This window comes from Populus euphratica, unplaced genomic scaffold (genome assembly GCF_000495115.2).
Source record: "Populus euphratica unplaced genomic scaffold, PopEup_1.0 scaffold60.1, whole genome shotgun sequence".
In the NCBI taxonomy this organism is placed as follows: domain Eukaryota; kingdom Viridiplantae; phylum Streptophyta; class Magnoliopsida; order Malpighiales; family Salicaceae; genus Populus; species Populus euphratica.
This window is the reverse complement of record NW_011499938.1, coordinates 83,725-99,039: the sequence shown is the minus strand read 5'-3', so window position 1 is coordinate 99,039 and position 15,315 is coordinate 83,725. Positions and strand designations below refer to the sequence as shown.

The 15,315-nt window shown below is 29.7% G+C and overlaps 2 protein-coding genes across 2 annotated transcripts; both read right to left on the bottom strand.

The window, feature by feature from the left end:
• Positions 1-493: 493 nt before the first annotated feature.
• Positions 494-3,842, bottom strand: LOC105136677 (nucleoside diphosphate kinase 2, chloroplastic-like). The gene is made up of 7 exons (XM_011042108.1): positions 3,506-3,842; positions 3,224-3,280; positions 2,863-2,949; positions 1,994-2,074; positions 1,803-1,915; positions 1,634-1,683; positions 494-746 (listed from the first exon to the last, which is right to left on the bottom strand). The coding sequence occupies exons 1-7, from the start codon at positions 3,767-3,769 to the stop codon at positions 679-681; spliced, it is 720 nt and encodes a 239-aa protein (XP_011040410.1). The 5' UTR covers positions 3,770-3,842; the 3' UTR covers positions 494-678.
• Positions 3,843-9,683: 5,841 nt separating this feature from the next.
• LOC105136749 (DELLA protein RGL1-like) lies at positions 9,684-11,319 on the bottom strand. Its single transcript, XM_011042208.1, has one exon. The coding sequence runs from the start codon at positions 11,317-11,319 to the stop codon at positions 9,715-9,717; it is 1,605 nt and encodes a 534-aa protein (XP_011040510.1). The 3' UTR covers positions 9,684-9,714.
• Positions 11,320-15,315: the final 3,996 nt, after the last annotated feature.

Below are 15,315 nucleotides of genomic sequence, written 5' to 3'. Positions count from 1 at the left end.
GTCAGGAAGAAGTGGTGATAGGGGTCAAACGTTGCTCTACTAATAAGGTATGCATAAGTTCTCAGACTAGACAATCTACAACCAACTCAAAAACTGCAACAGCGCAGTGCCAGTTCTTTGCCACGTTTTCCAAATATAATAACTCTACACAAGCGTCCCTCATCTTGTCAGTTCACCGGGTGACAGTTTTGCGACTGCCACTCTCTGGTCGGCACAAAGGAGCTTATTCTTTTGTCGGGTACAAGATTTCACTGCGTTTTTTTTTTCGGGTTGCGGTTTTGATTCAACGATCACTTCATTCATTATAGACAACATCAAATGGAAGTACCGTAAGCATTCTGCTCAACTGGGTGGAGCATTAAATGAAACACAGTTCAATAACAGTATCAAAATTCCTCGCCAATGTAACAGCTATCAAACAAAAGATTGCATATCTTCTGGACTGGACTGAGCAGAAACTCATGAACATCTTGTATTAGCTTAATGCGATATGGAGAAACGAACAAAAACAGAACAGTTTCCATAAGTTTTCTTACAGTAGGTTTCACATTGTAACTCTGTTAATTGACATGAATAGATTCAGAATCCTGAAAACAATGAAGTTTGAAAAAAATACAGCTGCTCAGATGATAAACACCTCAAAACTGCATGCCTCTTTAATCAAATCCACTGTAAGAGTCACTCCCGTAGCCAAGGTGCTTGAGCTGGTGTCCACTGACATAATTCACCTTCTTCAAACCAGAGTCCTGTGAGAAAGCAAGTGGTTGATTTTTTGATAGACAGAAAAGGGCTGGGATGATTGTGAAGAACGATCACAAGTTTATGACACAAAAAGCTTTAATCTATCACTTGAAGCATTATAATAGTGAACACTGTCACAGTTTGGAGCAACATGAACTTCTTTTTGCTGCCCTCTCTTCGTTCCATTGGAGACAAAGGACTCAAAAGTTTATTGTAACAATTTAAAATGTGTCTTGAGTTCATTATGGTACAGCACAAACATGCAGGGAAACCACAATTCAATAAAGATTGGAATCGAGTAAGAAATAAGCCTACTGCTTATTTGTGCCAAATTACAGCCTTATAGTTGTGACAAATGAAAGGGTGAATGAAAGGGTGAGCAATGAGACCGAGTTTGTGCCAAACAGACTCAAAGACCAAAGAAGTGTCTCCTGCTTTTGGAATGAATTTTCCATCTAAACACCTATTCTGGGTTATTTGTGTGTTTCTCCTGATGTTATTAGTATATTGTCCTTGTAAAAAGCTTGCTACATACTATTTTCATGCTATAGTTTTATGAATCCTGTAATTTTCCTTGATTGACTTGATCACTTGTGAAAAACTCAACTAGGGACCTTTCACACGGTAATTCAAAAAGTCTAAAAGCTCAACTGCATTCGAAGCTTAGCACAATTTCTAGCATTGATGGAAGAAAAGGAAAGCTTTTTTTGGCTCATGCAAACAGTATATTGTACACAAAAAAGAAAGGCTATTTAAGGAATGGAATTCATTTTCATCACATATTGCATTATCTATTCAGAAAACAAGAATATATCTGTACTCGAAAATCATTAACAACAGAATCATTTGTGCTTGATTTACATAACTAAACAAAGGGCATAAGCAGTCCCACCTATTTCACGCTTTCCATTTTCAGGGCTGTCACTGCCATGAACCACATTCCTGCAGAAAGTTCACCATAGGATAAAAAAATATTGCTAAGACCAGGAAAGAAATTGCAACCCAATTTTGTGAAAATGAGCACATAAAGCAACCTATCAGGAGAGTATGAAGGGCCTAACCTTCCTGTTTGAACAGCGAGATCTCCTCTTATTGTGCCTGGTTCGGCCTTAAGAGGATCCGTGGACCCTATTAGCTTACGTGCTGATGCTACAACCCCAACACCTTCCCATGCCTGGCAAAAAACCATTATCATCAGTATTCTAGAAAGAACTCAAAACCTGTAGAAATCTCAGATTCATAAACTTCATACCATACACACAACTGGACCAGAAGTGATGTAATCGATCAGACCAGGGAAGAAAGGCTTGGCCTTGAGATCCTTATAGTGCTCCTAATCATGCAAAATAGTAGATAAAAGAACAATAAGACATTCAGTAATTTGAGGATATGAAAAGACCACACTCCAGTAATAATAAGAGCTTATTTGGTATTGTGATAGTAGTTGCTTTTCAAAATACTTGTCACTTTGAAATGCATCAAAATAATTTTTTTTTATTTTTTTAAATTTATTTTTTGACATCAGCATATCAAAACGATCTAAAAATACCAAAAAAAATTAATTTGAAGCACAGAAAAAAATAAAAATAAAATTTATTTTTTTTAAAAGCGTTTTTGAAATACAAAAACAAACAGGCTCTAAATGGACATCTAAAACACAATTACAGAACAGAGACATGAAATTGATAAAGCAAACTTTTTTCGTGATTGATTAAAAAAAAAGACATTGGAAAAATTAGTAGAAAGTTTGGGTTCTATACTAGGGCATTGACAAAAGAATTTATCAACTGGAAGATAAAATACAGTTCTTTTGTGATTGATCATCAATAACCATACAAAAAAATAGCAGAAAGCTTGGAATTTTACTGTGACTTAAGGCCTCTGTCCTGTAAGATTCCAAGATTTCTATTCTTTTTCTTTTTTTTTCCTTGTTTCTGCCACCATTTTCAAAAAACAACAGAAAAACTTGCTTTACAACCACATAATCATAAACCTTAATAGTTTGCTTCAAGTAAAGCATTATAAAAGGATATAAAACAAATCTGACATTTGCAAGATATTGGATAAAGGTTTCACCATTTAAAAGAATGGAGTGAGTATCAACATTGCAAGACTACAAACCTCTGCCAATTCTTTAGGGCATTGGAAGAGCTTCAAACCAGTCAGTTTAAATCCTTTCTTCTCAAACCTCGAGATTATTTCTCCAACCTAAAGCAACCCAATCCACATAAAATAAATTCAGAATCCCAAAATCAAAACATAGTATCATTTCAACTATTGCATTGCCAATATATACTCAGGTTTACACAAAATATTTCACATTTGGCTCAATCCAATAAACACACTTTCATCTTATCCTAAACAACGAAAAACGAAGGTTCCAATCTCTAAAATTTTAACATCACTCAAACTTCCACAGCAATCACTGCTAAAATTTAACAATAATTACAGTGCAAATGAAAAAAAATCAAGAAAAGCTTACAAGGCCACGTTGAACACCATCAGGCTTGACCATAATGTAAGTCTCATCAACTTGTTCCTGGGCACAAAAATTTAACAAAAAATGTCAAAAACTCCAAATGGGATTTCGCTACAACACGTGAATAACTAGTCAATATATCAAATACTGATCGGGGCTCTCACGAATTTCCAGAATTATTCAAAAAATAACAATTAGTTTCCTTTCTCTCTCTTCAGCTAGATAAAACAGATACTAAAACAATTCTACAGAAAATTATCTGAATTAAGAAATACAAATAAATACCATGGAAGCCACCAAATGAGGAAGAAAGATGCGGGGCTTTCTAGAGTTGCGAGTTTTAGTAGCATGAGGATGTGAAGGGGAATTGTTGAAAGAGAAAAGATGGGATTTTGAATGGAATGCAGATAGGTGGGTTGTGCGTAGGTTAAGGTTATTGCGGGAAGTGAAGGATAAGGCTGTGGTGTTGGTGGTGTAAGTTGATGAAGGAAGAATGGTTGAAGAAGAGATACAAAATTTGGCTCCACCAAACACGGCTACACTCTCCATTTTCTGCCTGTCTTGCTAAAGCTAAACCCCTTTCCCCCTCCAGCCTCTAGTCTACTCTCCACACGAGTGAGCAAAGTGGACTAAGTTGGATTTTGTCTTGGACATGATTTTACTCAATTGCCCTTGTTCTGTATTTTATTCCATTGATTCTCTTTTGTTTGCTTTCTATGGTTTTTTCAGTTTCAAAATGTTTTTTATTTATTTATTTTTTTAGTATATTTAAATTATTTTAATATATTAATTTTAAAAAATAAAAAATATATTATTTTAATATATTTTTAAATAAAAAATACTTTAAAAAAAAATCATTATAAAAAATATAGACTTTCAATGATTTCAAATAATGATAAACCAAATTGTTTGGTTTGACGGTAATTTAATCATTTTCTTTGAATTTATGAATATATTTGAAAAGTATTTGAAAAATGTATCTATTTTTTATATTTGTAAATAATTTAAAATAAAAATTGTAAGAAATCTTGAAAAACATTTAAATTTAAATTCTTTTCAATCTAGATATGCTTTTACAAAAATAGTTACATTATATTATTAAAAAGGTATTTGAGAATGTGATTATAATTTTTTTTTAAATATTTTTTACTTGAAAATATATTAAAATAATATTTTTTATTTTTTAAAAATTGTTTTTGACATCAAAATATTAAAATTATATCAAACACAAAAAATATTAATTTAAAATAAAAAAATAAATAAAAATTAATTTTTTTCAAAAATATATTTGAGAGCAAAATCAAGCCGGGCCTGAACCTATCCAATTTCTCCTATTTTTATGGGTACAGGTTTTTATTTTTTTTTTGTTTCTCCTATTTTTATGGGTACAGGTTTTTTTTTTTTTTAAGAAGATTTTTAGCTTCTAAGTTGAGTAATTAAAAATGAGCGCTTTAATTGATATCAAATTAGTAAAATGAGCTCAATTTTGGTGGAGTCATTAAAAATGAGGTGTCTATCCAACTCCAATCTAGCCTCCGTTTGGAAAAATCCTAATTTGTAAAAGATTTTTAGAAAAATCTTTACTACCATGGCAGTGCAAGAGTTAAACTATTAACTAATAAACTAAAAATATCAACAAAACATGGAACTAATTATTATACAAAACAAACACTAAAAGATCTTTTTTAATTGTAAGACGTATTTCTCAAAAACAATTATTTTGACCCTTAAACTTTTTTATACATGAATGAATTTTTTTGGATCAAATTTAAGAATAATTAAATCAAATTTATTAACTTGAAACAAAATTAAAACACCGGATGACAAAGTGGAAAAAGACACAATAAATGAGAAATGATTTCAAACTTATCATAAAAGTATACTTTAATTCACAAACTTCACATGTTATACATATTCAATCTCTTAATAGTTTTTTAATTTAATTTAATTTTGATATAAAATTTTGTTGTTATTTTTTAATTATTAATTAGAAAAATAAGAGAAAAGGATTGTCATCTTCTAATGTTTTAGATATAAAAATATTGTTGGCATTAATTTCAGCAAGAAAAAATAATTGATATTTATGTTCAATGATTATATTTGATTAGAAAAGTGTAATTTAAGTATTTTTTTTAATCTTAAAAGTACCTAAAAATATTTGAGCTCAGAAAATTTTTTTCTTTTGGGCTTTGGGATTTTTTATGATATCAATAAATTTATCAAGATACTTAAAGTGTTTTTTAGATGTTTTGAATCAAAATGAATTAAAAAACATGTTTTTTTGGTCAAAAATCCTTCTGTCCGAATTTTTTGACTATCAAAGTTGTCAGAATTTAAGTAAAGTAAGGCGATACATTGTTTAACTTACTTTTTTTTTTCAAGAAAAATTAGGATGGACCACATAATTATATTTAAAAAAAAAATAGGCTCATGCACACGTCCTCCTACATGTTGCGTGGCCTATTTTTGTGGTAATTTTGGCTTTAAAGAAAAACAAATTTTTTTCTATATTTTTTTAAATAATTTTTTAATTTATATTTAAATTAATACCACTTTTCTTTGATTTTTAGTTTTTTGTATTTAGCATTTTTTAAATGGTGATTGTTTTTTTAAGTATTTTGTATGTATTTAATTTTTGAGAATTTTTTCTATTTCATCTATAATTTGTTTTATATTTTACATAATTGAGCTTTATTTTGAAAAATAAATTTTTATTTTATTTTTAGATAGTATTTCTAGCAAGTGCAACTTTGCGAGATATTTTTTCACTTTGTTTTTATTCAATTTATTTTATGTGTATATATTTTCTACTCTCTTTTGATTAAATAAAAATAATAATTTTAATAAATAATTAGGTAAGTAAACTATGTTGTGGAATCAAGTATTTTGATTTACATTACTCTCTCAACTTTTCCATATATGTATTTTGTTATCATTATTTTTTTTTCATTTGTTGACACATGATTCTTGGAGTGTTTAATTAGATTCATGAATAATTTTTTTTATTTGCACTTGATATTTTTTATATAAAAAAGCCTATATATTTAATTTTTTTATTGGGAAAAAATATTCAGCTCACGGCAAAACATAAGTTAAATAACTAGTACAAACCTAAAATATATGAGAAAATCATTAGACACATGTCATGATTTTTTATAGATTGTGATAATAAAATTATAATTTTAACCTTCATAAAAAAAAATCAAACGAAAGGAAAAATGGTCTTTTCATGAGGGTAATTTATCATTCTTTATTAGTTTAGGGGCAACCTTGCCTTTTCTAATTTCTTGGAAAAGTTAAGTTATTATATTACCTTAAAAAGATTTTTTAAAAAAATTAACCTCCAATCTATGAGCTTTATAGAATTTCGTTTTACTATAAATATTATAATGACTTAATTGCCCTTAACATTAAAGTGTTTAGCCTTGATTTCAGAGGTTTAATAGTAATTTCATAATGATTTTTCCGTTGTTAACATTTAGTTCTAGAGGCAGTTTTTTATTCATCAAAATAAAATAAAAAAAAGTTGATATGTGTTATAGCATAAGCCATTCCATCTCCTTCATGCGACTCATGAGACTGACTTTTATGGTCATAATCATGCTTCCACAACATCATTTGATTCTTCTCGGCATTCTCTTTCTTCACAGGTGGTGTGTGGATGGTGATCCAATCTTGTTTAGCAAATATTAATGTTTTTTTTTTTTCCTTCTTCTCGATTTGCATGTTATCTCTTGAAAAAATCACATCAACCTTTTAATTTCTTTTCCTTTAAGATTCGGTCTTTGTTCTCCTAATTATAATTTTTCATTTGAAAAAACTATTTCAAATTAAAAATTATTTTGAATTTCATCATTCTTTAATTTTTCACTATCGATTTGTTTTTCTATCAAATTTAATTTTTATTTTTTTAATTGTTAATTTTATGTTTTTATAAGTTTTTTAGATTGATTTTTTTTATTTTTAAAAATTAAATTGATTGAAAATTAACTTTCTTAATTAAGTCCAGCTACAAGATTTCTTGAGTAATGATTTTGAAATATTTACTCAATTTTAAAACACTCACTCAAGTTTGTTTTGTTTTTAATGTTATTAAATTAAGGTTTTTTATATTATTAAATTAAAAAAACTTACATTTAACTTATTTAAAAATCGTAGCATCATCTTAACATTTTTCTTTTTAAATCCTTAAAAGTTCACCCTAGCCCACACCATTGCACCCGCTATTGGTATAGGTTTACTCAATTTTTTTTTTTTAATTCTATGTATCTTTGTTCTTTTAATCTTCAATATTTTATTTATTATAATTAAGTTATCTAATTTGTTTTGGTACAAGTTCTATAATTTTATCATGATATTGTATCTTAGATTATGGATTTCATAAATTAATTATAATTAATTCTAGTTAATTTAATATATAATTATTTAAATATTTTTTTTAAAAAAATATTATCCAAATATATCACCATTTAAATATTTTAAAAGTATTTTTACCAACATACTTGAATTTTTCATCTCCTAACATCTTTATAAATTTTTTAAGGTTGAAAAAAGAATTATAACTCTGTGCACCGCGGGTAGAGAGCTAGTGTTTAGTATTTACGTACAGTCAAGTCATTATTTATAGCACTGTGTATTGGATATTTTTCTTCTAGATCCCTCATGTTTTTTGTTCTTTCACTTTGGTTATTGAATTTTATTTTTTTAATTAATTTGATCTGATATGTTGTCATGGTTTTATATTTTTGAATTTGTTTATATTTGAATATTTTTACATGTGCAAGATATTAGAGAATATTTTGACTTTAAATGAAATCTCGATTTTACAAAAAGGAATTTTATGTTATTGTTAAAAAATTATAAGAAAAATAATTAAAATTAACATACAAGAAAAGCATAGCCTTTTTGTCATCTGCACTACTCCAAAGCATGGAAAATTTCAATTTGACCTTTCAGTTTTTAATTTTTAAATTTTATATATTTGGTCGCTATAAATTAACAAAAACTTGAACTCTTTTTTTATAGGCAAAAAATAAAACGGTGGAAGCGGAAGACTTGTCTTCTAGTCATTTTTAAAAAAATAATTATTTATTTTTTTAATTTAAAAAATAATACAACTAGGACATGCCTGCAAGATTGGCCTTCTTTTATTGATTTTGATTTGTAATTTAATTTTTAACTTATATTCCTTCTTTTTTTAATTATTTAATTTAACTATTTTTAAATAGTAAGATATACACGAGAAAAATGTATGAAATGAAAAGGATAGTCTAAGGTAAAAAAGAAAAATTGTATTTTTATCTATCTCTTATTTTATTATTTTGGGAAAATCAACTCTTCATTTCTAGCCTTTAATTATCACTCGTAATTTTATTTATTTATAGTTAATATATTTTTTAATTTCTTACATGAATGAAACACATAGATCATCTTTTCATTTATCAATTAACAAATTTCATACATAAAAATATTTGCAATGTCTATTTATGATTTTATATATATATATATATATATATATATATATATATATATAATTAAGTTGGAATCCAAGTGCAATGCAGCATGGATACATTGACTAGTAGATTCTAGTTGAGAACATTTAGATTATGCGTGCAAAGATCTCAGATTATTTTTCATTATTTATTGTGATTTTTTTTAATACTGTGTGCTTGATTTTCACATACTTTTTTTTAATTTATTCAAAACGAGAATCTATTATAAGGGATGCGAATTTAAACGAACATAAGACGATTGCTTTGTTAAATACAAACATAGAACAAGATAGATCTGGGCTTCACGAATAAACTTTCTATTCTGACAGGAGACATTGCGATTGTCTTGGTGGTTGATTTGGGTTGGCTTTTATGCATGATATGTTGAAGTTGCTGTGCAGAGCTCACAGCAACCTAACCTTGCCTTGCCTGAACAGATAGGCTAGACAAGGCCACAACGCCGTCGTCGGAACTTCCTTCAGTAGCAACTCTAGAATCACCAAGTCAAGATTGTCATCTGGGTTACGAAATTCTAGCTGTTTGAAGGGAGCAATGGTGATCATTGATCATTGGAAACATTAAATATGCAAACCCCACATCTCCTGTCTTACAAATTACCAATCATGATCAGAACATTAATGGTTCATAGTTACAGTCAGGAAAGAATCAAGGAATTTTGATATGTACATTTTGATACAGCACGTAGGCGCACCAAACCAGCAATACATTTTCTTTATTTCATCCGCTCAGTCACCTGAGCAGTTCCCAATCCAAACGGAAAATCAGTGCTTATTTTCAGTGCAGAGTCTGTGCTTGCACTTTACCGACGCTAGACATTACTACATGGAAATTGTAGCAGGTGATACCAGGAAAATTAGACAGCAACCAGTGGCCTCAGGAAAATTAGCAGGTGATACCAGGAAAATTAGACAGCAACCAGTGGCCTCATGAAACCTGGACCAATTTTATTCAAGAACAGCAAAATTGTTGGCTGCCACTTTTTTAGCATTTCCAGCAAGAAGCTGCAATTATAGGCTTTGATTTCCAGCCAAGCACCAAGCACCCCTTCTCTTCAACAACTGTGTAACCATCACAAACCTTACTCTTCACCAGCCATTGCTTAGCCTGGGCCATCATCTTAATGGGGGCAACCTGAAATCCTGCACGGCTCATCCTCCTGCGCCACTGATCCACCCTCTCATGCCGTTCAACTCTTGCCGGCCCCTCACAGCTCACAATGTTCTTTATCTCTTCTGCGAAGTAAAACTGCTCCATCTTGGCACGCCTAGTGTCGTATTTGGGCAGCATGGTATCCAAGGAGTCAAAGATGGCGGAATAGTAATGCAGTGCCTCCATGAATCTTCCTAGAAAGAATGGACCATTGTGGCTTGAATCTTGTTCAACTAGAACAAGAACCTTTGGTGAGAGCTCATGAATAATCTGAAAGACAGAATTCAGAGCTCCCCTACTTTCCTTAACCACGCAATGGAGTTGAAGAATGCTGTTGACAACAAGAACTTCATCTTCACTGGTTTTGATGTCTTCAGGCCTCAAGTTTTCCAGGCTGCTTTTCACCACTGAGAACTCCAGATTAATTCCCATATCTTTTGCGTATTCCTCGAGTTCATCACCGATGATTCGGAATCTGTCAACGCAAAGGCCAACACCAGTTATTCGAAAAAGACTAGGTGGTCGGAATCTGTCAACGCAAAGGCCAACACCACTTATTCGAAAAAGACTAGGTGGCTTTCCAGCTCGTTCGGCGAGGCTTTGGATAAGCAAGCGCCATTGGTGACCGTGTGGTAATCCAAGTGTCATTCCTAGGTCCACCACATGAACTGAACTCTCTCGCTCAAAGGCTTCCAAAATAGAATTATTGGCAACAAAGTGACCAAACCGAATATGTGGGCAAATTTCGTAAACAAGGCGTAAAGCTTCTTCCTTCTTGCCTGAGGCAATATCTATTATGTTCATCGTGGGTGCAACAAAACCAACCGCCCCTAGTGGTTGAAAGAAAGAGAGCCTGTCGATCAGTCCTTGCACGAAGCAAGATGCCACCCGTTGGAAAGCAGAGCCAAAGACCAAAGCCTTAGATCGGAGCTCAGATAATAAGGCCGAGGCATGTGACTTGTCACGACAGGCCACGGCTTCTGCGCAAGCAATTAGAAGCTGAACCAACCTCATTCCGTCAGCATTCCCTTCTTCTTCATTTCCACCTTCCTCGGCATTGATCATGGCTGCTGCTTCCTCTTCAACAACCTCGGCTGCATGATATCTTTGCGTATAATTCCATATATGATTTCTGAAATGAAGCTTTGGAATGTTATTCAAGCTGTTAGTGCTACTACTGCGGCAAATACTGCTTCCACCACTATAAAGACTGCTACCATTACTTCTTATGGATTCAACCATGCTTGAGGACCGTTTGATCCTCTTAGCATCTTCGGTTTCATCCGGAAGAGGGAGCATCCAGGAAACAACATTGTTCTCAAATATGGGCAAATAAGGGTACGGATAACAAGCCATGGCTGCAAGACTGAGATCAAGACCACTCGTTTCACTTATGTATTCATCATTGAACTCCCTTGACAAGAAACTATGAGCCATCTCTCCTTCTCTCTCTCCCTCACACACGCGGGCGGGTACACGCTTCTCTGTCGCTAAAAATATATGAGTGAAGCTCTGGAAGAACCTTCACAAAACGAGGGCAAAATACATAGGCGAGCGCCTGCGGTAATTCTTGTTCGTAAACAACTAGGCCAAAGCATATTTTCATATGAAACCATGAAAGTAAGACAAATGTGCTATTGTCCAAATTAGATGTCTGCCTAATTCGTGGCATAGACAAGCAAAAATGCATAGAGCAATGAATGTAATCCCCATTGTCATCTTTCTCCAAGATTTTTGGATTTCCTGTCTTGGAGACATTCCACCGTAGTTGGCCACTTCTAATTTTACTCAGAGTCCTAACAATTGAAAAATCTTAAAACGGTAAGACATCATTTTCTTCGAGGTTCTCTTGTCTTCAAGTTCATGGAGTTTATTTTACCTTACACACACACAAACACACACACACATAGAGAGTATAAGTTTATCAAGTCATATCCTTTATCAATCCGGGTTTTACAAGAAAAAAGTGAAAGCCAGGACTAAAATTGGTGGCCTGTGGAGCTTGCTTACACGTTACGCACCAAGGCATGCAGCACGTAGAAACTCATCAGGTTAGACTAGTTTAATTTAACGAGGGTTAATGTTAGGGTGCCTTCGCAAGAAAACGTACCCAACATTGATTGAATTCAAACAAAGATTCAACCAGGTGTTCATTACATCTAGAAAATTAGAAAATATTAATAAAATATTTTGTCGTTAAATGTTATATAAAGAAGATTTTGTCTATATTGAAAATTAATAATGAAAACATCAATGAAATACTACCATCAGAAACTAATCCTTCAAGGTTTTTTATTTTATTCGCAACTTTCAATACCAATAGAATCTTCAAAAGAATATTCACGTTTAAAAATCTGTTTTTATTATGTTTAATATTATAATAGCGGTTGTGGTTATGGGTTGAAAAAAATTATTTTATAAAAAATATTTTTAGTTAAGATTGGTTTGAAAAAATAGATATTTGATTAAAACCGTGGTTAAAATTGAGGTTGAAGAAAAAGTAGTTTAATGTGTTTAGTTAAGAATACTTTTGAAATTGAGTTTATAAAATAATTTAAAAATATATATATTAATATTAATGGTTTTAAATTTAAATATTGTAAAATTAACTACTTCTATTATATTATAAAATAAATAATAATTTATATAAAATATTTTTTATTATTCCATTACATACAAAATTCAGTCGATAAGAACTATAATTTTTATAATTTTGTGAGCGTGTAATAAAATTCAGAAAATACTATCAAGTATAAAATTAATATTATAATGCAAGTTAATTTAATTCACTCTATACTAGTTTTTTTAAAAAAAAAACTATTAAAAAAATTAACACACTTAAAAAGAAAATTAAACTATTCACATGAAAATGTAATTTACTTATGAACCATAGGTTGAAACTTGTAAAAAAACATCATTTTACTACTTCAAAAAAATCACGGCCCCACCTCATATAAATGGTGGGACCCATATACTTTGATTGTTTAATAATATATAATCAAACAACTATTTCATGTGTTTTTAAAGAAACACGAACATTAACGTGTAGCCAAACAGGCTTTTTATCAATAATTTCATCACTATTTATTTTTTTGATGAAATAGTATGTTAACAATTCCATCGGAAAGCTCCTACACATTCTCTAAGTTTTACTAGAAGTTTTAGAGTGGGTACAAACATTCTGATAGAATTTATAAAAAAAATGTTGATGAAATATTCATTTTATTGGTGATTTCATCAAAGTATTTGCACCTTTATTGAATATCTACTTAGATTTAACAACCATTAACGGTCAAAGAAAAAAATATTCAAGACATTGAAGTTACCAATTATTAAACATTTACATGTATTTTAAATCATGTGATAAATTATTCATCTTGTAATTAAAATAATTGAGTTTTACTAACATTTGAATTTTGATATAACAACAATTGATAATTATCAATCTTTTAATTTAATATAATTAATGAAAATTCTATATAATTGAAAAACTAACTTATGGGTCCCAATTTATCATAGTTATATAACACATAATTATATACTTGTCTAAATTTAGTGCCAATCAAATATCTTCTCCTCATTGATTTTTTCGATAATGGTCATCCAATATAGCAAAATATTGAAAAATTCTCACTTGAATATAGTTCACCACTAACATTATTTATGAGAATTTGATTTATTCATATTTTAAGTGAGTTTCAAGATAATACGAGGTAAATATTAAATATTTTTAGCAATCTAAGCCTCAAATATTAAAGCCTTATCTTGAATCTCTTTTTAACCTTTGTTTTAAGTTTAAATAAGTATCTAAATGAAAGTAATTAAAAATAAATAATTAAGTGTTGAAAAAATAATGAAAAAATACTTAGGATGTCATCCCTTGGCCTTCTAAAGGATACATTGTATATGAATTCCTACTTTTACCTTGTATATTAAATGTGTGGGTAGATTTTCTATTAAAACAAAGAAAAAAGAAGAGAAGATGATTTCAAGTTTGCTACATGAAACTCATAATTTATCAACTCTATATTCTCCCAATTACAATACAAAGGTAAATATAACTTAGTTTTATATTGTTATTTGTTTTTCATTTTATGTACCATTTTGAAAATATTTTTAAATGCATTATTCTCGATGTCCATCACATCCAACCTATGACGGATGACACTGGTCTTTCAATAAAAAAAACTCTAAAAAAATACTTTGATTAATTCAATTATAGTTAACACCAAAATCATGAATTTTTTTTGAATTAAAACTAAAAATGATGCCTTCATACTTTAAAACTTCATCATACAATTCTTTACTCAATAATATGAACGATGCAGTATCTTTTTCAACTTTACCTTTTAATTTTTTTTTTAATTTCTAAATTGATAATGACTTGGTAAAAATCTCCGGTGGCAATTAAAAAAAATAGTTTTACACTATTGAATAATATAAAAACCTTATTATGGTGCATGTAATATGGACAAAATAACATTTCATATATGCTTCAACCCGAAACCATCTCATAAACAAAAAAATCAATTAGAGTCCATGTCAATATTTTTTTCATTTAAGAATTATGTTTTCTAGAGAAATTATATTTATTCAACTCATTGAAGATAAACACTAGAATATAACTGTTTTTTTAGTTCATTGTTGTTTCATTCAAAATTACTAACATAAAAATTTTGTTGATAAAACACAATGAAATGTTTTTCCTCGTTGTTTTTATTCTTTTTTTGTTTTTGGTGGTGTTGATTGTATTTGCAGATTCAGATGTATAGAAATTATTGTCTTCTTGAGCATTATCTTATATATATTAAACCTGAAACCTCTAAATAGTTAACACCTATTTAATTTGCTTGCTAATTAAAAACCTTCTACAGAGGTGGAGGTTTACATATTTTCTTTGCTTATATATATATATATATATTACTTGAAAAAGGTCATCCACAACGCGCATGAGAAAAATAATTTCATTTTTGAACCATTTCATTTTAATCATGCAAAAAAACAACTTCAGCGTGGAATGATTTGCCGGCTTAATTATACGGGAACATCCAGGAAATACAACAAAGATTATCGTGAGCATGCATCGAGTTCATCTTTTACGCAAGTAATAAATTATTAAAAAGTAATACAAATTATATTTTTAAATTTTATTTAGTAATTTAAATTATTAAATTAAAATAATTTTTTAATATAATATCAAAATCTTCAATTTTTTTTATTTATTTAATAAAAATTAAATTACAAAATAAAATGATCCGTTCAAATTTCAAACCTAAAAATTTTTGTACTTGATAAATATATTAAAAAATAATATAATTTTTAATTATATAAAAAAATTAACAGACAACAAACATATACAAATAAAGTAGGAATATGCAATTTTGATCTTGATGCCTGGATTATTCGAACTTACAGGACTCATTTAATTTCGAT

Bases quoted from the DNA above. Each gene is read 5' to 3' on its own strand.
- LOC105136749 (XM_011042208.1), bottom strand. From the start codon at position 11,319: ATGGCTCATAGTTTCTTGTCAAGGGAGTTCAATGATGAATACATAAGT.
- LOC105136677 (XM_011042108.1), bottom strand. From the start codon at position 3,769: ATGGAGAGTGTAGCCGTGTTTGGTGGAGCCAAATTTTGTATCTCTTCT. The intron at 1,684-1,802 runs GTTAGGCCCTTC...AACTTTCTGCAG, and splicing joins CTCGCTGTTCAAACAGGAAG to GAATGTGGTTCATGGCAGTG. The intron at 747-1,633 runs GTGGGACTGCTT...GCTTTCTCACAG, and splicing joins AAATGGAAAGCGTGAAATAG to GACTCTGGTTTGAAGAAGGT.